Source organism: Centropristis striata, chromosome 22 (genome assembly GCF_030273125.1).
Source record: "Centropristis striata isolate RG_2023a ecotype Rhode Island chromosome 22, C.striata_1.0, whole genome shotgun sequence".
NCBI classification, from domain to species: Eukaryota; Metazoa; Chordata; class Actinopteri; order Perciformes; family Serranidae; genus Centropristis; species Centropristis striata.
Genome location: NC_081538.1, coordinates 2,906,726 through 2,932,216, shown reverse-complemented (window position 1 = coordinate 2,932,216; position 25,491 = coordinate 2,906,726). Strand labels below are relative to the sequence as shown.

General features: G+C 36.5%; 1 protein-coding gene across 1 annotated transcript; it reads right to left on the bottom strand.

Annotated features, from left to right (window-relative positions):
• Positions 1-371: 371 nt before the first annotated feature.
• prmt8b (protein arginine methyltransferase 8b) lies at positions 372-23,744 on the bottom strand. The gene is made up of 10 exons (XM_059325456.1): positions 22,468-23,744; positions 21,713-21,937; positions 17,994-18,149; positions 15,012-15,075; positions 12,840-12,982; positions 12,438-12,525; positions 9,533-9,648; positions 6,282-6,432; positions 3,084-3,205; positions 372-1,171 (listed from the first exon to the last, which is right to left on the bottom strand). The coding sequence occupies exons 1-10, from the start codon at positions 22,534-22,536 to the stop codon at positions 1,088-1,090; spliced, it is 1,218 nt and encodes a 405-aa protein (XP_059181439.1). The 5' UTR covers positions 22,537-23,744; the 3' UTR covers positions 372-1,087.
• Positions 23,745-25,491: the final 1,747 nt, after the last annotated feature.

Genomic DNA, 25,491 nt, shown 5'->3' with positions numbered 1-25,491 from the left:
CTCCAAGGGCTTTTATCATTGGACCACAGGCTCAATCACTATTGTGTTACCTCATTCAGTAATAGTGACGTAAAACAGAAATAAGGTGCTGCACCATATCTTGTAAATAATGCTGTGTTGCCAAATCACAGTAGTGCTGTCTGTACGATTCAACATATTCTGTATTATTATTATTACTTTCTATAACGACCTTCACCCAAGAGAGAAATCATGAATACGCTGTAGCTTTTTCATAACTGAATGTTAAATTCTCTGTCTGGTTTAGTATTCATTAATGTAGTTATATTTAATGTCGAAGCTAAAACTGAACTAAATTATATGGAATTTATTTTAAAATAATAGCTGTTTAAAGGAAAATCACGAGAGAAAAATCAGATTCTTTTGAAATGTTATTCATCATCTTGATCATAACAAAGTGATACATGACATGTTTGTTTGTTTGTTTGTTTGTTTGTTACTCTTCTTGAGGCATTGTTCTGTTTTATTCTGGCACCAAAGTACATTTGTTCTGAATGATCCTCATTTAAAGAAATAAAGAAATTACATTTTCACACTTTTCTGAAATCAATGAAGCAAAAAAGAAAAAGAAACTTTCACATGCAAATAATAAACAAAATAAGATACGACTGATTACTGCACCTATACAACAAATAAATCTTAACAAATGACTAAAAAGAAAAACAGATGACTGTGCTGGAACCTTCTGGACATCACGCAGATCAATGCTTTCCAATTAGCTGCACTAACAATATAAAGACTCGTAAATGCTTTTCATTTTTTTTACTTGAAACGATACAATTTCCAGAAACTAGTGAGAGAGAGAAAAGGAAATCAAGTTCATTTAGGATGTTACATTCAACGATGCGCCCGGGTCGATCAAGTTGGTACAGGCGATGGCACTATTGCTGATCGATACTTGCCCATTCTGATGACATCACAAAGGTGCTGGCGTGATGGCATCCAATCAGATGGGTGTGGTCGCCCTCGCCGGCCAACTGGAATGCTTGTTGGAGAGCCCGCGTCCGTCGTCCCCCTCTCCGAGTGCGTCGAGAGGAGCTGAGGGTAGCTGGTTGGTTCATCTTCTTTCCTAACGCATTTTATAGTCGTGGGAAATGGCGGCCTCACATAGTTGTCCTTTAAAGTCCAGCTCCAGGGTGAACTCCAGGTCACGCTACAAATGATAAGACAATTTGACATTATTTTAACCCAGGGATTCCCAAAGTGTGGTGCGTGGACCCCTGGGGGTGCGCGAGATGAAAAATGTAATGGTGGTCTGATAATTACACAATTACATTTTTTCCCCCCACACAATAAAGACGTGTAAATAAACATTTCCTTCGTAAAATGTAAAATCAAAAACTGTAATATTAATTAATAAATAAATGCAAGCTATTCAAAATGCACTTCATCTTAAAATGAAGTGTAGAAGAAGTTATCTTCTTCCATGTTTCCAACCTGTTATGATGACGGGTTGTTTAGCTCCACGCTCATTTTAACTTGCTGCAATTTTTGTTCAACGCGGCTCAAAATATTATAACATTTTCCCCAACTTATCTGCTTTCTGCCTCTGATCCTGAGCCTGTCATCATCCTCTTTGCTCTTAAAAGTGGAAGCTTGAGCATAACTTTGTTGCATTATATTGAAACTGTGTTTCAGATTAATTCAAATGAGAGATCGCATTGTTGTGATGGTGATTATTTTATTATATGTGTGTTCTCATTTGAGCATGATTAAACATGCTGCTTTTAATATGGCTATAAAAAGCTTATTGCATTTTGGGTTTTTTGAAGGTGTGGGGGATTTGGGGTGCGTCAACACGGTTGGGACATAGAAGGGGGTGCGCGGCTAAAAAAGTTTGGGAACCGCTGTTTTAAGTGAAGAAATTAATGAAAGAAATATCTTCTTGGTATAAAAGTAGACAAGCAAAATGTTAACACAAAATAAAAACATAAACGGGTGACTTTTTAACATTTGAACGTTAAAACATTAAAAACAAATGTTAAAACGATCTCTGCAATAAAACGTTAAAACATCAAAATCAAATGTTAAAACAATCTCTATAATAAAACGTTAAAACATCAAAATCAAATGTTAAAACGATCCCTACAATAAAACGTTAAAACATCAAAATCAAATGTTAAAACGATCCCTGCAATAAAACGTTAAAACATCAAAATCATGGGGTGTTTTTTTTTTTTATTATTATTATTAAAAAAAAAAAATTCTGTATGTTTTTGGTGTCTGTCTCGGCTGTTTGAAAGTGTTTGTATTATATGTTGAAAAATTAAATAAATACTTTAATTATAAAAAAAAAAAAAAATTAAGTAAAAAAAAAACCAAAACATCAAAATGTTAAAACGATCCCTGCAAAAAAACGTTAAAACATCAAAATCAAATGTTAAAACGATCCCTGCAAAAAAACGTTAAAACATCAAAATCAAATGTTAAAACGATCCCTGCAAAAAAACGTTAAAACATTAAAATCAAATGTTAAAACGATCCCTGCATTTAAAACGTTAAAACATTAAAACCAGGCACTGGAAAGACTGCAGTGATGTGGTTTCTCTACCAGTGGTATGGTTTCCCTCAGGCCGCCGCTCAGTGTGCTTAAAATCGACAAGTCCGACAGTCGTTTACAGGTTTTTAGGTTAATAGCCTGTCTCCTCCCACTCTATTATATATATCGTTCCTGGAGTGGGTGACTCAACGTTACTTGCGGGCAGCTGGATTTATGAATATATCAAATATGTACGAGAAAATCTCTTAAAACAACAAAGTCACACAATAATGCAAACAAATTTACAATCCAGACAGTTGCACACCAGCAACTCCCACATTCTATGAGGTAAAATTACTGTTTTTGTCAAAGGAGTTTGGTGGCTTTAAAGAGAGATTTGTGTATTTAAGGTGACCCCGTCCACAGCAGTACAAAATTGAGGTAGGTGTTCCAGTATTTCCAGTTAATACTACTTTATACTTCAACTCCACTTATTTTCACAGTCAAATATTGTACTTTTACACATTTATTTGAGAGCTGTGATAGTTACGTGATGATGAACTATTGAGATTATTGAGAGTCTTACCACATTCTTCTCATTGGGCCTGACAGCGATGCTGCCAAAGATCTCCTCTCCCTTCTTGACAGTTAAGTAGTCCTCTAAGTAAAACACTGTCTGCTTCCAGTGTGTGCTGGCAGCATCTGGAGCTGAGGGAGAAGACAGGAGGAATATGCACATTAGCAGGAGGGAAACAGGAAAACGAATGAAAAGGATCTTCACAAGTCTGCTTCTTGCACATCTGCACATTGCACTTTTTACCTATACTAGGTAGTAACTCTCCATTTAGGGGTATCAGCTCTGCAACGAACATGTGTCAGTAATTTTATACAGTACAGGCCAAAAGTTTGGACACACCTTCTCATTCAATGTTTTTCCTTTATTTTCATGACTATTGACATTGTAAATTCATCAAAACTATTTATGAACACATGTGGAATTATGTACTTAACAAAAAAGTGTGAAATAACTGAAAACATGTCTTATATTCTAGTAAGCAAAGGGTGGCTACTTTGAGGAATCTAAAATACAAGACATGTTTTCAGTTATTTCACACTTTTTTTGTTAAGTACATAATTCCATATGTGTTTATTCATAGTTTTGATGCCTTCAGTGAGAATCTACAATGTAAACAGTCATGAAAATAAAGAGAAACGCATTGAATGAGAAGGTGTGTGTCCAAACTTTTGGCCTGTACTGTATATGCGTATGGCGTTTCTTTGACTGGGTTCTATTAGATATTTATTATGCTATCGTTGTGTACCTTGTCTTGTATCGTTGTGTACCTTGTCTTGTGTGTCCTGCTGCAAAACAAATCTCCCTTCAAGGGACTAATAAAGTGATAAAGTGATTCTGGAACGTGAAATAGAGAGGAAAGTAGTGGAGGTGTTAGCAGGATAAAGAGGAAAGTGGTAGCGCAGAGAGAAGAGGAAGGAGAAGTTAAAAAGGGCAGCGTGACAAATTATAAAATTGACAAAACGTACTGGTTCCAATGGGCACTCGTGTCCCTTTGGGCATGTTAACAGAAGAGCACATTTACCAGCAAAGCGGCTGAAACTCAGTCACCCAGTGGGAGAAATACAGAGGCTGAGAGGAGAGAACTCCTCCAGTGATGCTCAGCCTCAGGCCCAACAGACTCAGCCAAACATAGAACCTCCTCTACACAACATTATGTAAGCGCTGGATGCATGAATGTATTAACATAAGCTTACATAACAGCTTAGCAACTCTCTCTATAATCGGCATCCTTGACGCCACATTACCAGAAGCGCTCGGCGTTTCCGTCGGTGCAAGCGCCGGGTCAGCTGGTGTAACGCCAGCAGAGAGTAGCCAGGAGCACTCGCTTCTCTTTAATGGGCATTGATTTGCTCCTAATATAAGCTTGTGCTCGCATATTTCAAAAGACGTTGAGAATATTTGCCGAATAATTCACTGAAAGGTGGACCAGAGAGCAGAAACTGAATCTGGAAAAGAGCCGTCACTCTATGCATTTTACTGTTCTCTTTCTTAGCATTTATTTCGATGTCTCACGCCGTATTCCCATAGTGAGACATCTCACTCATGCTACTCAGAGAACCAGGGTTACAGTGGTTACAGTTACGGATGGAGCTAAATGGGTGCTTCTCCGTAGAGTATTAATTACACTTGAGGACATTGAAGCTAAACAATGTGCTGCTGTGGACGAGGCAGCTGTAAAACATATTTCAGCCACCTAAAAAAAATCAATACCAGTTGAAGGGTCTGCTATATTTAGAAGACAGCGGACATATGTGGAATCTAATCTATATTTATATATATTTGGTTTACACGGGGGATTAATAAATGAAAAGAAATGCTGACTCTCACCTTTCCTCAAGGGTCATTCACACTTTTGTTCTATGCTTTACCACTCACATATTATGTAGAGCTGCATAAACGCTGTCCATATTTTATATTTTTTTGCAATACCAATTAGATGCCACAGTACCTGGCAACGCTGGTGTCTTCTCTTTTTTGTTATTGGCATAAAAATCCAAGTGTGAATTTGCTCGTCTAACTTCTTCCTTTGTCACAATAATAATTCTGTCCGTCTCTTGAGGCTCAACAGAACACTTGGACAGAAAACTGCTTTGGATTTGATTGACTTAGACTTGGCTCAATCAGAGGGTTTTATAAGACCTGGCAACAATCTCAAAATTGGATAAATTCCCATTAATGGTTATTATTTAACAATGTCCAGTTTCTCTTTCCTTCTTCTGTTACATAATATATATATCTGAGTAAATGTCTGTGTGAAAAGACATAATAACATTTAATTTTAAATGGTGTGAGATGGACAGATAACCCAAAAATCATGATCACGATCATCATATTACTCATTAACTTTTAACAGTGGATTTTCTTATTTTTTCCCAATATAATTTAATGTCTTTTTTTAATTAAAAAATAAAAAATAATTATGTGTATATATATATATATATATATATATATATATATATATATAAATATGTATATGTGTGTGTGTGTAATAATAAATAAAAAATAATGATGTATGTATGTATATATATATATATATATATGTGTGTGTGTGTGTGTGTGTATGTATATAAATATATATATATATATATACATACATAATTATTTTTTAATCCAGACATTTAAATACATTTAATAAATAACATTCTTTAAAAATAGGATCAAAATAAATATGTTATATTGTTGGTGCATTTCCATAGCATTTGAAAAACAACTAAAAATATATTTAATATATAGAAACAATGAATAAAAATACATTTAACCAAAACAAATTAGATTGAATATGTTGTGGTCCACTACCAATACCTACTGATATCCTTCCTTAACATATACTCAACATTTTGGTGAACTTTATTCAGAACAACAATGCGCATGTGCAGCGCCTACTTCAGGTGCTGTGGTAAATTTCAACTACACAATAAAAGGCAATAAATCAATATAAAACACGCTGTAATCTACAGTAAAAATCTAAACTTTCTTAAACATAATATTGGCTCCTACAGATCCCTTTTTATTTATTTATTTTTTTTTTTTGGAATACAGAACCAGATAAAATATGTGTAATACCCTTTACAGTGCCATATGTGTGACAGATGAGACCCAATCTCTGTGACGTTAATTGTCTGTAAATGTGCATAAAGGAAAATAAAGTTAAATATATATATATATATATAATTAAATAAAGTGCCAACCGTAAGAGACACCACTCACCAGTGGAGAAGCCAGTCTTCTTGTGACACTTGGTGAACTCGATGTTGAAGTAGGTGACGAGGGCGTGGACGTAATCGTTGCGCTGGATCTGCAGACAGAAGGCTGAGGTGAAGGACAGGTCCTCTGGCTTCACAGTGTAGATGTCCACTTCCTGCAAAAAAACCCAACCGAAAACACAATTTATCTTAATATATTTGCATTAGACAGCTTTAAAGAGATCTCTGTGGTTTTCAGTTTAAAGGCACACCACATGTATGAGCACACAAACACACACACACACACACACACACACACACACAAGTTGTCAGCCCCGCTCTCACACACATGCAGTTCATATACAGTGTTAGTCAATCCTAGCTCGATTATTCACCATAATTATCGTGCATGTGTGTGTGTTTGTGTGTGAAAGCCCACAGGTTGAATCACGGCTGGCAAACGAAGCCTGCTCACAGTACACATGCTGTGTGGGTGTCCTCCCTCCAGTCTACGAGGAAGGGAGGGAGGGAGGCTCTGTGTGTGTGTGTGTGTGTGTGTGTGTGTGTGTGTGTGTGTGTGTTCTTGTACTTCCTACATAGTGAGGACCGGAACACGTTTTTTAACCAACAGAGTGAGGACATTTTTGCAAAGTGAGGACATTTCGGCCGGTCCTCACTTCTTTAAAGGTTTTTTTTGAGATTTCAGACTTTGTTTTAAGGGTTAAAGGTTACATGATGATGATAATTAACTGAAACTGTATTGTGTGGTTACAAAACTAACTAAAATTATAGTGAAAATGTCCTTCGTTTTTGTCTTTGTCAACTTTTTTCATACATAATGAAGATGGATAAGACAAAGGAAATAAAGGCAAAATGTACTGTGACCTCTTTTAATCTCCCACCCAACAAATACCCCATTACAAAAAACTACAACTAAAGCATTTAAAAAAATAAATACAAAACTAAAACTAGCAAACTCACTCTAAAAACTCATTAAAACGAACTGGATTTAAAAACAAAAATTCACAACAAAATTAAAACTAAAACTAATGAAAAATCCAAAACTATTATAACCTTTGCTATTCCAATGAGGGTCCTCACAAAGATAGAAGTACAAGAGTGTGTGTTCATGTGTGTGTGTGTGTGTGTGTGTGTGTGAGAGAGATCACTTGTGTCTTTATCAAGCAGTGCCTTATGAATATGGCAAAAAAAATGTAAGTATCACATTTTTTGTTACCCGGCAGGCATCTCTGAGATTCCAAAATAGCATTGGAGCAGATCATGCATTTAGAGGATTTTATATTTTCAGAGGAAGGGGGAGGGAGGATCTGCAACCTGTTCTTCTTGCCCTGTTTGACTGTCGGGCTATGGATCCCTCGGCCATGTGGCGTCAGCATGACAGATTGTGATTTAACACCTCTGTCCTTTCCAATGATACCAGGCCAGTGTCATATACAGCAAATTGTAGGCGGAGAGGAAAAAAAAAAAAGTCCCGGGGTGCAACTTTGTAATTTTAGCATGCGACGAATGAGTGACAGTTTGAATTAAGACTGGGTGAAGAGGCTGGCAGACGGCGGAAGAGGGCTAAAAAAGCCCTGAATACATTGATGTGAAAGAGACGTAGACGGTGAGAATGAATTTTCAGAGCAGAATGTCTGTAACTAACTAGTAACCATCCACCTACCTCACACATAAATCACCTTTTCAAACACAAAAGGAGAGCTGGTGCTTATACAAGTGATGGAGGGTCTATTTTATTCCCTCCGGTGACTCAGTGGCTGCTCTTGTGTGACATTTCACCATCGCACAGAGTGAGAGCGCCCTATTCGCTGGATCTAGTGAGGCCTGACATTGCTTAAATCAGAGAATGTGACAGGGGGATGAAGGGTAAGAAGAAGTGATTAGGAAGGAAGAGCGAGAAACTACGAAATGAAATGAAACAAGAAGATGTGGGGTACTCAAATGGAGAGAGTGGGAGAGGAAAAGCAAATAAATGAAAGGTAGAGGGAACAAACAAAAAAAAGCTATCACCTCCCTGAATGCTATAATCCTCTGTTCATTTGTGAGATGAAAGACAAGCTACTGTTCAAGCATGGAAACAGAGCTGCAGACTATTACAGCTCCCCCAAAAACTATTGTGTACTAGAAAATAGTCTCAGCAGACGGGATGATGAGAGGCTCCAGGGAGAGGTAGACCTCTCTGACTTCTTTTTTACGGTGCATGTAGTTGGTGGCAGAACACAAAAGATGAAAAACCTCACTTGTTTGGTGCTGGGTGATATTAAACCAACAAAAAGGAAATACTCAAACAAGTTTTGGTTAAAATGATTACCAAAAGCTATCAAATAAAGATGAGGGAGAGACACAAATTGTATCTTTGAGTCTGTTGTCAGGGTTGATTTTATTGAAAGGTATCTGTAATTGTCAGGATTAGTTTTTTTTCTGCAACGTAACATCAAAAAAAGAATTAATGTCCCTTAACTAAATAAAATGTGTTAATGTGTTTTAGTCTTTTTGGCCACTTAATGTCTTTTTTTGGTCATTTTGTGTCTTTTTTGGTCATTTTGTTTGCTTTTTTTGTCATTTTTTTCTTTTTGGGGTTATTTTGTGTCCTTTTTTGGTAATTTTTTTCTTTTGGGGGTTATTTTGTGTCTTTTTTTTGGTCATTTTGTGTCTTTTTTGGTCAATTTGTGTCTTTTTTTGGTCATTTTGTGTCTTTTTTGGTCATTTTGTGTCTTTTTTTGGTCATTTTGTGTCTTTTTTTGGCCATTTTGTGTCTTTTTTTGGCCATTTTGTGTCTTTTTTGGTCATTTTGTGTCTTTTTTTTGTCATTTTGTGTCTTTTTTGGCCATTTTGTGTCTTTTTTTGGTCATTTTGTGTCTTTTTTTGATAATTTTGTGTCTTTTTTGGTCAATTTGTGTCTTTTTTTGTCCATTTTGTGTATTTTTTTGGTCATTTTGTGTCTTTTTTTGGTCATTTTTGTGTCTTTTTTGTGTCTGTGCGTGTGAGATTCTGCTCAGTGAGCGGGGGTCGCGGACAACATGCATGTTAAATTGGGGGTCGCGACTCAAAAAGGTTGAGAACTACTGATCTACGTGAACTAAGGGGCATGATCCTAAACCATAAATTCAGAGGAACTCCATTTATCGCCCAGCTCTAGTTTAAAAAAGCAGGTTTTTCGGAGGTATGAAACAATTTGGCATGACTGACAAAAGCTGCAGGTACATTCACATCCCCCCACCATGCATTAATCCAAACATAAGGACGCAGACTAACCTTGAGGAGGCAGGCGTTAGTCACCACCTGCTTGGGATCTACCACATCTACCAGAGGCTCTTTGATGGCCACGTTGCGAATACAGCTCATGTCGAACCCGTACACGTTTTCCCACCCTGTGTGTTCACATCACCCATGTTAATACACATGCAAACAGTATGTCTTTTCTGCATTTTTTTAACTTTCTGACTTTTCATGCAGTTGCACAGCTCTGTCCCCTCTGTTCCTGCAGTAACAAGCTGTCAGCACAAAAGAAAGGCAGGAGAGAAAATAAAATAAAGCACTTAACCCTGCCAGGAAAACCAGTCCCGCACTCACACAGTCTTTCTGTCTATCCAGCCCCTATGTGGAGAAAGACGAGGCCTCCTGAAAATAGACTCTAGCCTCCTCCGCCTCCTCCACCATGTCTGGCAGGCTTTTTTTTTTTTTTTATAATTTGGGTTGAAAACATACAGAGCAGGCTTCTCCCTCCCCCATTCCCTCTGTCCCTCCACTCCACCTTGCTTTGTCAGAGGGCCAAGCACTAAGTCTGAACGCTGAGAAGGTGGAACATGCCACCGACGCAGAGAGAAACTAAAAATAAGAGCGTGAGGGCTTTGGGTAGACTGAATTCTTTTGGGATTTATGTGAAAGCAGGAGCCTTTATGTGCATGTGTAGATGTAACAGAACAGAGAAGGCCACCTGTGCAGGAAAAAGGAAACTCAATAGGAGTTATTAACCCAGATTCAATGCCAAAGTACAAGTGTGAGTGGCACCTTTAATATTGCTTCTTTGATCTGGATCACAATGTTAAGCTCAGCACTCCTGCTGTGAAGGATATTTGAACACATGTAGTCAGAGTACAGAATGTACTAGTCTAGACGGAATTGTCCACAAAGTGAAAGTGAGGAGCATTTATGGGTACAACTCGGGAACTGGCCTACTTTACTTATTTCAAGGGTGCTGAATCCAAAAAATGGTTCCCAAGCGAAATTTTGAGTTTTTGACCTTCTCATTTGCATATCAAAATGGCGCCCGTTGGTCGTTAGACCATTTTCCCCTAGTTTTTTTGTAAGTAGGCAATCAAAGATGAGGAAATTAAGTTTCTGGATCTATAGTCTAGGGTCAAAGCAAGGATATAATGGAGGCTCAGTGTCTTTTTTATATATATATATATATATATATATACATAAAAATGTATGTTATCAGTGAAGTCTGGTGGCTTTGAAGAGAGGGTAACGCCTTCACTTTCCTGTAGGAAAGGGCTCTCTGACGGCAACATGTGGGGAAAATATTCTAAATATAACATAAGGCGTTTCCACCTAGTACTTTCTGAGTACTTTTTGGAAAGCGGCTGAGTGTTTTGGCTCCGCCCACTAGTTAGTTCCCTTGGCCTCTGTTTCTATACAGGTACTTTTTGTAGCGGCTAACCAACAGAGTTTGAATGTGACAACAGACCGTCGCGGTAAGCAGCATTGCCAACTTAGCAACTCTGTCACTATATTTAGCAACTATTCAGACCCCTCTAGCGACCCCTTTTTTCAAAAAAGCAACTAGTAACAAATCTAACAACTTTTTCTGGTCTTATTGGAGACTTTTGGCCATCTGTAGGTAATACACTGACTATTGATTGATGTGTTACTATTTTTTCTTTTTTGTGTGTTATTGTTGTTTGTTTGTTCATTGTTGTCTCATTATGACTACATGGGTGTATGTGTACTTATGTGTTTGTAAGTTAATAACAAGTTATGTGTGTTAATAATGGTAATAATGAGTTTATAAACTACATTACTATGTGTTATACATACATATATATAAATATTATTGTTATATAACTGAATATAGGGGTGGGATTTAATAAGCTTTGGCTTCTTCCTTTTGAACACAAATAAGGGTTGAGTCTTGTTGTTTCATTTTGTGTTGTTGTCTTGTATTTATTGTTGTTCGTTTGTTTTTAAATGTTCATCTTTTATTTTGTGTTTCAGTAAATTCTCAATCAATCAATCAAAAAAGTACCATATACAACTCCACTTCAACAATTCCAAACTCTGCCTTTAATAACTGCAGACCTGATGGCTTATTAATTAAAATGTGACAAACCCATGACCTTTCGCTAATGACTTACTCATTTCTCTGCAGTAACACATCAGCATAACATTTTTCCAACAAATCTTTTAGCTACAGCTTTTAAAAAAATAAAGAATGGCTTATTAGAAAGTGGAAGCATATGATTTTATAGCTTACTGGAGTTTGATTTTACTTCATCTGCACAGTGATCATTAATTATGCACTGCACCACTGAGAGGGAAGAGACAAAATATGAGCGCGAAAAAAAACAAATCTTCCATAATTACTCACAATGAATCTTGAAGTCCTTGTACTGCCTGTCTTCAATGGCTACCACGTAGAGAAGTTTCATGGTTATATCTGTTAGTTTTGGGTTTTTTGCGCTATTCGTCAGTGGGTTTGTGGTTTGTGCAAAATGTATGTTTTTTTTTAATTCATATGTTTTTGTTTGTTTGTTTTCTAAACTCTGAGCCAGAAATCTCCTCTTTAGTACCATTTACATACACCAGATTCTCCAGTTGAATTCCTTTACATATTCATAGCCTCATATGCATAGCTTAATATTGTTCCTAAAAACATGTAGAAAATGTATTTTTATGCCTGTTGACAGCATTTTCTGATGAATGGAGTTCTAAAAAGAATCTCTTTGTTAAAAACCTTGACTCTAATATTATGAGATATTAGTTTTATTGTGCAAATTAGCACAAATTTAAAGACTTAATGCCTCATTTATCTAAACATAACATTTAGGAAAAATTGCAATACAAAAAGTAGTGGTCATTAATTATGCACTGCACCACGGAGAGGGGAGAGACCAAATATGAGAGCGAAAAAAACAAATCTTCCATAATTACTCACAATGAATCTTGAAGTCCTTGTACTGCCTGTCTTCAATGGCTACCACGTAGAGAGCTGCTCGGTCGGGGAACATCAGGCCTCCAGGTTTCTGAATGCAAGAAGAGCTGCAGGTATTAATGCACACTCACTCACACACACACACACACAGGTCATTTGTCATCTTTATTGTTCACACACCTGGCATGTAATATAAGATCACATGTGTTGAATTTACAGCCTGCAGGCAGCTACTGAGGTTACAAAGCAGATCATTCATGTGTGAACTCTGAAGCATCTGAGCAGCAGACGCACACAAGTGAACAGTAAATCCTCTCCTTCATCACTGTCTGCTGTGTTTATGTGTCAAAAGCCTTATTTGTGCAGCCAGCTACACACTCTAAGCCCCAGCTCGGACCGTCATACCAGCCACTTGTCCCTGGCGAAGATGACGGTGTTGAGCATGGACTCGTAGAAGAGGCAGTAGCCCATCCACTCCGAAATGATGATGTCCACCTTCTCCACAGGCAGCTCCACCTCCTCCACCTTGCCCTTGAAGATGGTAATGACTGCGGTGTGCAGAGAGAGAGAGAGAGCCACAAAACAGCAGGCAACAAATGACTTCACGCTGCCTTCATCACATTAATGCAAATCGGACAATAATTCTCACATGACATTGTTTTTATGCCTCGGGATTTCTGTAAATTAGTACAGCTTAATTACGATGCTCATTGCATGCCTCAGTGCTTCATGCATGAATTTATCTTGTTTTCTATTCTGGCCTCTATGACCCATGATATAGAGCTACTCGGAGATGGATTTTAAAAGGAAAATAAGGCCATTAAAGAGTTATTGGCACTTGGTTTTAATCCTTGAATGCCTTAATAAGACCGACATCTTAAAAAACGGATAGATAGATAGATAGATAGATAGATAAATAGATAGATAGATAGATAGATAGATAGATAGATAGATAGATAGATAGATAGATAGATAGATAGATAGATAGATAGATAGATAGATAGATATGCACACAAGATATGATATAATATGATAGTCAGGGGGCTTAGGACCAGATTTGAGAAGAAAGGGGACACGCCGGAAAAAAGCACCATACTTCTTCCACATACTCTCTATCTCCATAGGTTTCAGTTTTTGGTAGGAGCCACTTCTTCAAGACTGTGGATCGGAGATGGCAGCCATATAAAGTCTATGAGAACCAATATATCTTCCAAGCCACTTAGAAGGTCAACCTTGGTGTCAAATTACACATTTTCTGGGTCAAGGAATCATTTAAAGCTATTGAGAATATCACTAGATGGTTATTTGATCAAATAGATATATGTTTATTTTCACCCAGACTGCTAGGCAACCCGCTTCAAGTGCTGCAGCAATGCTGCAGGAATCCTGAGCTGAAAATGTTTGGACTCTATGTTCACGGGAGAGTGAGGATTAGCGGCCATTTACACTGCTGAAAAAACTTACTGAGATCAAAATGACATGAAAACTGGTCAATGAAAACCAAAATCATTAACCATACCTAAAATAGCTAAGCCGCCTGACTAATAGTCTCGGTATAACATATGCATATAAATAAATATAAATACTTGACAGTACAAGATTTACATACAATAGATAATATACTATGAGTATAAGAACATGTAGATAGAATGTGCAAAAAGACAGAATATTGTATAAATACAGTACAGGCCAAAAGTTTGGACACACCTTCTCATTCAATGCGTTTTTCTTTATTTTCATGACTATTTACATTGTAGATTCATCAAAACTATGAATGAACACATGTGGAATTATGTACTTAACAAAAAAAGTGTGAAATAACTGAAAACATGTCTTGTATTTTAGATTCCTCAAAGTAACCACCCTTTGCTTACTAGAATATAAGACATGTTTTCAGTTATTTCACACTTTTTTGTTAAGTACATAATTCCACATGTGTTCATTAATAGTTTTGATGAATCTACAATGTAAATAGTCATGAAAATAAAGGAAACGCATTGAATGAGAAGGTGTGTCCAAACTTTTGGCCTGTACTGTATGTTATATAATATCAATATGGTTAATATTAGCACATATAACATATGATATGAAGTAACTGTTCCAGTATTTGTAGTGTTGTACAGGTGCACAGTGCAAAGGCGACAGGTAGATTTAGTGCATTTCTGTGACAGATGTAGATGAGTTGTGAAGTCTCATTGCAGTAAGAAGGAACGATTTCCTGCATAAATATAAAAAGATGAAACAAAAAGCAGTCTGATGTCAAATGTGCAGGTTATGAATCCCACCATCTGCTGCCACTCCTCCATCTGTGATGTTCAGGGTTGCATTTTACAATGGTAATCAACATCACTAAGGGAATTCTGATTGATGGCAGGGATTGCGTTTATTTGACATCAGAGGCGAGCTGCCAGTTAACCGTCGGAGCTGTGACTAATATTGTCGAGTGTGACGGTAATGATGGAAATATTCAGATTTTTCACGCTACTCCTAATCCAGATGTCATCACGCTGTTCTGCATTCAGACGGACGTGTTTTGGAAATATAGTAGTAATGATAAAAAAAAACACCTGTACTTACCGTTGTGGAGGTGATTGGACTTGATGATCTTCTCTGAATATTCAGATATACTTGAACATTCAATCTGCAGGCACAAGGACAAAACCACAGGTGTCTTTTATTTTAGAAAAATAAAAAGCTGTTGAATGTGATTTTAAAGTTACATAACAGGCAGTTTTCATAATTTTAAGGGGAGACACTACAGGGGAAAAAAAGTTTTTTCTCTGACAATTTTGAGATGTGGAGCTATTTTACTTCCATAACATGTTTTTGTTCAGACATATGAAAATAAAACATAAAAATAACACATTAAGGGTTTATTTTGCCATAAAATAAACAAAATTTTGCATTAAATAATACATTATTTGCTAATCAAAATGTAACATTTCAGAAAACTTGTAATAGAAGAAATTAAAATGTACTTTATCAACTGGGAAAGTCTCATGGTTATATCTGTTAGTTTTGGGTTTTTGCGCTATTCATCAGTGGGTTTGTGGTTTGTGCAAAATGTATGGTTTTTTTTTAATTCATATGTTTTTGTTTGTTTGTTTTTTTTAACTCTGAGCCAGAAATCTCCTCTTTAGTACCATTTACATACACCAGATTCTCCAGTTGAATTCCTTTACATATTCATAGCCTCATTTATAGAACATATTGTTCCTAAAAACATGTAGAAAATGGATTTTTATGCCTGTTGACAGCCTTTTCTGATGAATGGAGTTCTAAAAAGAATCTCTTTGTTAAAAACCTTGACTCTAATATTATGAGATATTAGTTTTATTGTGCAAATTAGCACAAATTTAAAGACTTAATGCCTCATTTATCTAAACATAACATTCAAGAAAAATTGCAATACGAAAAGTATGCATCCTAAAAAAGTACAATATTGCCTCAAAATGTAGTGAAATAGACGTATAAAGTTACACAAAATGGAAAAACATTTCAGTAAATTCATAATAGATAAAAAAAAACATCTTATTGTACTTTATCAACAGTGAAAGTTTCATGGTTATATCTGTTAGTTCATTTTGTTTCCTCTATTCACTACTTTGTGCAAAATGTGTGTATTTTATACAATTAATGTGGTTTTATTTTGTTTTTGAGCCAGAAATCTCCTCTTTAGTAGCATTTACATACACCAGATTTTCCAGCTTAATTCTAAAAATTAATATAATAACATAAATATTTATAGGCTCATTTATAGAAGATATTATTCCTAAAAACATGTAGAAAATTGATTTTTTTTTGCCTGTTGACAGTATTTTCTGATGACTTGAGTGCTAAAAAGCTTCTCTCAAAAAATGTGACTCTAATATTAAATATTAGTTTTATTATGCAAATTAGCACATATTTAATGACTTAATGCCTCATTTACACATCCAAGTATGTATCCTAATGTAAATAATCAGCTGGGGAAGTTCCGTGGTGATATCTATTAGTTTAAATGTTTACCCTAATCACCCCTTCATAAGAAATATATATGTTATGTTCCTTAGTTTAATTATTTTCTCGTCATGCAAAGGTGTCAGCTTCCATTTCCCTCCCTGTGTACAGTAGGTTAACCTTTGGGGTAATTTCAGAAGGGCAAAATTTAATCAAACCCTGCCAATCCATCCAAACACTAATGTCCCTTATCGCTCATCTCAGCCTCTGTGTAGCACGGAAACGAATAAATCATTTAGCTCTCCGATCCATAAGTGTAATACAGTATATGAATCATACATAACTGTGGGAGACACTGCTGGCGATGTATAACCTGTGACGGGAAGAGCCAGATGTCTCACATTTCTTAACATAATATAAGAAACTGAGGAATTCCAAAAAAGCAGGGTGCCTGTTTGCATTTATGTGTGTTAATATGGAGAAAAAAGGATGAGAGATAATGTGAAATCAGAGCCAGATATGATGTGAATTTGGAGCCTGAAAGAGGTTTGCCATTTTTCTTCTTAATAGTAGAAGATAATGTAAGAAACTGGCCTTTAATAGGAATTCTAAAAAAAAAAAAAATTAAAAAAAGCAGGGTATGTGTTTGCATGTATGTGTTTATTATGGAGAAAAAAGGATGAGAGATAATGTGAAATCAGAGCCAAGAATGGTATGGTAAGAATTTGGGGTCAGAAAGAGGTTTGCAGCTTTTCTTCCTGTGTTAAAGAGATCACCAATTCTTCAAGATAATGTAAAAAACTGGCCTTTAACAGGAACTCTAGAAAAAAAAAACAGGGTATGTGTTTATCATGGAAAAAGGATGAAAGATAATGTGAAATCAGAGCAAGAACTGAGGTGAATTTGGGGAGTGAAAGAGAATTGCAGCTTTTCTTTCTAATAGCAGAAACTGTTGGGTGATTGTAATGGAGACTATAAAGCAGGGGTATCAAACTCTGGCCCGCGGGCCAAATTTGGCCCGCAGTGTAATTTTATTTGGCCCGCGAGGCAATACCAAATTATTATATAATTATTGTACTATAAAAGCTGACCCCTCGGTATTATACGACGCATTTACCGCTAATACTACAAATCCCACAATGCCCTGCTGTTGTTTTGGCGCGTCAATCAGGACAGGACCCAGAAACGCTCCTCTGTGACAGTCGTCATAGCAACCTCAAGCTAGAGCTGTCTCCCAGCTACCCCTTCCCAAAAATGGCGAAAAGAAAGGCAGAATTTATTAACCTGTTGAAAAAGTTTATTTTGATATTTAAATCAGAAGGATGCAAATAGAAAAGAGGCATACGATTTTTATTTAATAAATTAATGACATTGATGTGTTTTTTATTTGAAATTTGATTTTGCATGTCTGCACTATTTAGTTATATATTGTATGTTTATAAGCGTTGCTGGTTCCATATTTAATGTTAAAGCAAAACATGTTTGGTATAAATTAAAAGGTTTATTTGTTCAATGTTGGCCCGCGATTTTATTCAAGTTTTACATTTTGGCCCATTGTGTATTTGAGTTTGACACCCCTGCTATAAAGTGTCTGTTTGTGGTCGAAGGTATCTGTCTCACCCCGTACACGTGTTTGGCGCCGGCATTGGCGGCAAACATGCAGAGGATCCCGGTGCCACTCCCAACATCCAGGACGATTTTATCTTTGAACACATGCTTGTTGTGGTACATGGCGTTCCGGTAGGTCAGCGTCCGCACCTCGTCTTTCAGCATCTCCTGTTTAAATGAGACATAAAACTGAGAGTTTGTACACTGTAAAAAATGTTTGTAGAAATAACAGTAAAACACTCAATTTGCATCAGAAATAGGTGGTAAAATTAAACATTGTACATCACCGTAGCAGATACTTTTAATTACTGTCAATCAAAGAATAGTAAAAAACTTTAAATTCTACCGCCATAAACTGTAGAAAACACACAGTTTTGCTGTAAAAAATATAAATTTTTCATGTAAACTTAATGGAGAAATACCACGATGACACAATTATCCTAAAAGTAAAAAGTTTTTGCTGATATTTACATTTACATACGCTCACTGTATTTTTTTACGGTGAAGTTCTGGCAACCACAGCTGCCGGTATTTTACCGTAAATTAAACAGATTTTTTTTTTTTACAGTGTAGCTGTGATACATTGTAACTGTCTCTCAATATAATTCTAATTTTAAGTTATTGGCTGTCCATTTTTTGTTTGTTATATGAAGTGCATTGAAGCGGAACTAATGTTCGCTAATAAGTTCCCACACGGCATCTAAATAATAGAACACCGCAGCGCTAAAAGAGATTAGATCAAAAAGGAGCAACAGGTGCATTCTAACACATATACATTTCAAGAATCAAAAAGAAGAAACAGAAAATTGAAGATGATCGAAGATTAAGCCCCTTTAATTACAAGCAGCCTACGAGGTATGTTTTGTATTTCCTTTTCTAGCTTTCTGCTGTGATTTAGACTTCCTCGCTTAAATGAATGAATGAACTGTAATGCAATTCGCGCCCTAATTACTATGTGAATGAAACGATGTGTTTTTGTATATATATACATAAGTAACATTTACAGTATTTGTGATGTTTGTGTAGCTTGGAGATTGCATTGTGATGACAGTAATTTTATCAATTATTGTTTATTTATTTCTCCTTTCTTTACTTAGTTCTCGCGGGTTGGATAAAATTAAAGTACCCAGTATTCAATTAAGAACTCATGACTCTTGCCGTAATTGAGGGAGTTACATACATGGTGATTTTTTTTGCATGCAAAGTAAACCACTAAAGCAGGGGTCTCAAACTCGCGGCCCGCGGGCCAATTGCGGCCCTCGTGATGATATTTTGTGGCCCCCACCTTGATATGAAAGTTTAATGTGAGTTTTATATGAATGGCTCTTTACAGTGTTGTGTGTGGAAGGTCCCTTTAACTACTTTTTTTGGTAATTTTGTGTCTTTTTTTTTGGTCATTTTGTGTCTTTTTCAGTCATTTTGTGTCTTTTTAAAAATATTTTTTGGGTCTTTTTGACAATTCTGTGTCTTTTTTTTAGTAATTTTGTGTCTTTTTTGGTCATTTGTGTCTTTTAAAAAAATAATTTTGTGTCTTTTTTGGTAATTCTATGTCTCTTTTTGCTCATTTTGTGTCTTTTTCAAGTAATTTCGGGGTTTTTTTCTGTCATTTTGTGTCTTTTTTTTAGTAATCTTGTGTCTTTTTTTTTGGTGATTTTGATACTGCCTCCAACGGCCCCCAGGTCATTTAAGTTTGAGACCCCTGCACTAAAGCTTCTGGTAGAATAGTGGGATTCATACAAAAGCTCAAAGGAATTCATGATGCTCATAATGTTACATAATGAACATACAAATGTGTATGTATTATGCTCAGGCCTAATGCATGTATTCCTCATCATTTTTTCATGTATAATGAGGTAGATAAGGCAGTATTTAGGACAAAGGCCTTTGTGACAGTGTCTTGAAATAGACAGGAGTACAACACAAAGCCTTTGGGGAGCGCCTGATATCCATCTCCCTGAGCCCATTCACACATCCCACTTTCTTGCTTTGCACTCCTCTAATCAGGACACTCTCTTTGTCTGCAAGCAGACAAAAACCTGACCCACATGCTAAATATGGGCACTATTTAAAAAAAAGGTCTATATGTCCCAAAACTTTTCCACCACCACTCCTGCGCAGATCAAGGTCATTAGCTAGGCTATACAGCTCGACAATTACAGTGTCAGACTGTCGCCATGCATCTGGTTTCTTTTAATGGAAAAGCCTCCTCTTTTGTCAGCTCGGAGACACTCTCCGCTCTCTATTTCTTCACAAGATCGTAGGCGGACTGTTGCTTTTGAGATTATTTGAATTTGGGGGAGTCATTAGTTATATTTTAATGCCTGAATAAAGTGTTGTTTTTTTTACTAGAAGTGCTATAAGCTGCTTTAGACTTTAGGCTTCTGAGAGATGTTTGCAGCATCTTGGTGTTTTTGATGGTGTTTGGTTTCAAACTTTGTTTAAACTCGTATTTGAAAGTGCTGGAGGACGGAGGGCTCCTCTTAGCTTGTGTTTGTACTTTACTTGGATCTTTGTTTTGCTGTTTATAGCAGTTTTTAGGGGCTTAAACTTTTCTCTTGTACTGTTACTTTTAGACCCCATTTATCAGTCTATCAAAGACATATCGGTATCAGTTGGTATTGGCGTTTATGTTTTCTGATGCGAGTCGATCTAAAAACTTTTTTTTTACAGAACATATACTGCAGAGACAAAGCTTGGAGCAATTTATAAATTAAAATAAAATTTTATTTTATTTTTATTTTTTTATATGATCAGAAATTGACTGATGCTGAACGTGCAATGATGTTTATTTAGCTTTTTTTTATTATTTATTCTGTATTTAAATGATCAGCAATGGACTGATTTTGAACATACAGTACTATTTAGTGATTTATTTCATTTTTTAATTATTTTTATTTAAATGTTTAGCAATTGACTGATATTCAACATGCACTGATGTTTATTTAGCTTTTTGTTTTTATTTTATTTATTCTGTATTAAAATGATCAGCAATTGACTGATTTTGAACATACAGTGTTATTAAGCTTTTTATTTATTTTTATTGTTTTAATTATTCTTTATTTAAATGTTCAGCATTTTTTACTGATACTGAACACAATCTGATGTTAACGGAGCATTTATTTACTTTTATATATTTTTTATTTAAATGGTAAGCAATTGGCGGTTTTTGAATAATACTATTAACCTATTTATTTTATTTTTTATTTAAATAGACAATAATTGACTGATATAAACATACACTGTTGTTTATTTCGCTTTTTTATTATACATTCTCTGTATAATGTATTATAATGTTAAATATTCTTCCGAGTACCTTTGCATCGTCATAATTGGTGCAAAATCTTTTTTTTTTGCAAAAATGATACTATATTGGTGTATTTTTTCATCTCAAACCGGTATCAGTCTCAAAAATCCCAGCTCAGTCGACTCTGGTTAATTTAAAAATTGATTTTTCAAACCCATTTAATCAAGTGTCTGCATGCACTAATTTCTTAGTTTCGGATAAAATATCATCCGTGACAGAACGGGGACTCGGATCTGTCCGTGGAATTAATTCAGCCGAGGTGTTTGACACATCCAGCTCACAGAAAGCCAGACGAACAGGGTTGACATTCCTTGGCAAGTTAAGGAGCATCAAGTTAGACAGAACAAGAAGCATCTGGTGTCTTTTTTTTTTAACCTTTTTTCTTTTTTTACCCTGCTCTGAAGTTTGTCAGCCTGGCCTTGCCTACCTCATGGATGCCAAAGTGGGCATAAGAGTCAAAGTAGTAGTCCCGCGATGTCATTTCCTCCGGGCTGAGGAACTTGGCGATCTTGCCTCGACCAGGACAGCTGGCCAGGGCTGCTACATGAGGCGTATGGGGGGCGCAGGGCACATGGTGGGTAGTAGGCACTGGTTTAGGCAGTGGGGAGGGCTGGGCAGACTGAGAGAGGGGGGATGTGACAGGCTGTTGCCGCTGTTGAGGAGGAGGAAAGACAGGATTTATAAATTATAGACGAGAATGAGTGAAAAAGCAGTCATTTTCAGTGAGTGGACCTGCCTGTAGGTTAACATGGGGCTGGTAGAGGCATTCACACAATAAAGCAGTGAGGAATTCACATCTAGCCGGCAAAAGATGCAGGTTCCGTTTCAGCACCAAGGACAGCGGACACAGCCGCGTTCAATACAGCCATGCACCAAAAGCTGATCATATAACGTAACTGCAAATCTTCTGCATGCATTATCACTACTATTACAATCACATCGCTCTACTTAGAGCGCCGGGAACATCTGCAGGACACTGGGGAATGCACTTTGCTTTGCTTTGCTTGCACGCCATCACCGCACAGTGCAACACTGATTCTATATGTGGCTATACGAGGATGGTGAGAAAAACGCAAAAGATGTGGACAAAATATGCAAAATATGTTGCATAAAACAAAATAAGCACACTGAGGGTGTCCCGTCCCTGCTAATGCCGGGTGCAGGACACCACAAGGTCCCTACCTCCGAGCTGTCCGCCTCCGCCATCTTCCGCCGTAGCAGCAAACAACGCGAGGAATGCCTCAGTCCCATGAGAGCCGACGAGATTTAGGCTACAACTCTTTTAAGTGTACGGAGGATCTGAAATGTTAATGGAAACGTGTGAAAAGAGAAAAAGCCCACTAAGCCACCGGATGCATGGCTGGGGTGCACGTAAAGATGAAAGTCATGATAAAAAAAAAAAACGTGTATAGGAGTCACAGTTTCCACCAGATTAAATCCATAGCAAGAGAAAAGTTGTTGAATGGATTTGGAACGTGGTGTAATCCATACTGTGGGTGTGATACAGGTTGTTTGAGCCGTCTATTTGCTGAAGAGTCTGTGCTGCGACTGAAAGGTTGCAGGTTCGATCCCAGCAGGAGGCGCCCCGTTTAGGTGTCCTCGCTCATTGTAAATCCGAGAAAATGTCATCCACGGACAAACACGGTTAGAAAAAACAAAACTCCACACTAGAAAACGCGTCTATACTTCTCTCGGAATCACTTGACATCTCTCAGCAGCATTGGGACTCGCAGACTAGAAAATTCTTATCTTCTTCTTCGTGTGCGCGCTGTGGAGAGTCCTTTGCGTAATCCCGAGGGGTTTCCCGGAGAGAAAGTTAAAAGGGGTTCAAACTGTGAGTGTGTGCACCGCCGTTACACACAAGCACCCTCGGGTGACATGAAATGAATCGTGACAAAAATATGGAACAGTCACAAAAAAAAAGAAAAAGAAGAAGGTATACATCTCCGCTTCCCAAGGACAGATGCCTCCTCACACCAGACTTTCCCACACAAGCAGCTCTCCGGCAACCAATGAGCCTCTGAGCCGCTCGCTTATATAACACAGGTGTTTTATGTGTGGGAAACAGTCATGGAGATATGTTAATTTTATCCATGTGGTAAAAAAAAATACTTTACGGAAGAGGATTGGGGCCAGGTAGGGGGGAAAAATAATGAGACGATTTTTTTTTCATGCAGTTCGAGAATAAAGTCGAAATGTCGAGATTAAAGTTGTGATACGAAGTCGAAATGAGAGAATAAAATCAACTTTTTGTGTTCTTTAAAAATGGAAAGATATTCACAGATTCGTTGTTCCTACCGAAGAGGATAGGAGAAAAAAATAATAAGAGGAGGGGGGATAAAATTCATTATGGACTTTTGAGAAAAAAGTTGAAATGACGAGAATAAAGTCGAGATACAATTTCGAGAAAAAAAGTCGAAATGCTGTAAATAAAGTTAAAATACAATGTTGAGCAACACGTGGAAATTACGAGATTAATGTAGCCTAAACTTTGGGAGTTTGGTAAGGTATACTGCTAGTTAATATTTGTCTAAAAAATTCACATAATTTACATAAAAGCAGAATTCCCAAAACAATTGTTATGGGACTGTGTCTACCCAACTGTTCTCTAAAAAAAATTGGGGCCAGGTAGGGGGGAAAAATAATGAGACGATGATTTTTTTTTCATGCAGTTCGAGAATAAAGTCGAAATGTCGAGATTAAAGTTGTGATACGATTTTGAGGGGGAAAATCGAAATGAGAGAATAAAGTCAACTTTTTGTGTTCTTTAAAAATGGAAAGATATTCACAGATTCGTTGTTCCTACCGAAGAGGATAGGAGAAAAAAAATAATAAGAGGAGGGGGGGATAAAATTCATTATGGACTTTGAGAAAAAAGTTGAAATGACGAGAATAAAGTCGAGATACAATTTCGAGAAAAAAAGTCGAAATGCTATAAATACAATGTTGAGCAACACGTGGAAATGACGAGAATAATTTAAACTTTGGGAGTTTGGTAAGGTATACTGCTAGTTAATATTTGTCTAAAAAATTCACATAATTTACATAAAAGCAGAATTCACAAAACAATAGTTATGGGACTGTGTCTACCAACTGTTCTCTAAAAAAAATTCCTCTGATGACTTGCAATGGCAACAAGGAATCTGAATATCTTTCCAGCTTTACAGAACACAAAAAGTTGATTTCATTCTTGTCATGTCGACTTTTTTTCCCCTCGAAATCATATTTCAACTTTATTCTTGACATTTCAACTTCATTCTCGAACTGCATAAGGGGGGAAAAATCATCCTCTCGTGTTTTTCTCCATCCTCTTCCATATTGTGTCAATAAATCATCAGAAGAACATTGTTTTAGAGAAACGTCACGTCTATCCGAACAGTTAGGTAGACTGCACGCTATAACCTGATTTCCATCATAAAATGAGCAATCACCATAATATTTAAGGGTGTAGTATTACTAAAATCCCCCTACACATAAATGAGCTATTCCTGGTAGGCTACCACAACTATTTGTTTTGGGAAAATCTGCTTTTATGTAATTAATGTGATTTTTTAAGACATCTATTAGATGTATTGAGAAAAATCAGGTTGTAGCTTGCAGTCTACTTTATCAAACTCAAAAAGTTGACTTTATTCTCGACATTTTGACTTTTTCTCGAAGTGCATAATTCTTTTTTTCTTCCTCCTCTCGTTTTTTTTTAACCTACCTGTCCCTAATCCTCTCCCGCAATTACTTATGTAACCGAGCATTATGCCTACACTTACAGAGAATATAAAATAATAAAACGGAGGTGCATGTGCGGCCAAAATAACCTTTTTCCCGTTCGCCGTCAATGGTTTATAAACACAACACACTTCCGGATATTACCCTTCAAAATAAGATAACAAAAGGAACACTGATTAAATAGGTTAAACCTACATCAACTACGGCTAAATAAAGTAAATGTTAAAATGTTTTAACTGCACAGTTGTGCTAGTACGTTTAGCGGTTTATGATTCAGAAAATGTAAAGAACCTTTTTTTTTTTTTTTTTAGATGTATTTATGTCGTAGTTACTTTGTTGCCGGAAGTGAATTTAACAAGTTTTACATTGTTATATTACAGAAGGGTAACTTTTTTTTTTTTAGCAATAGTTAAATTATTCAATAAAAAAATAAAAAAATATAAATAAAACACAGAAGATAAGAAAAGACAATAATTTATAAGA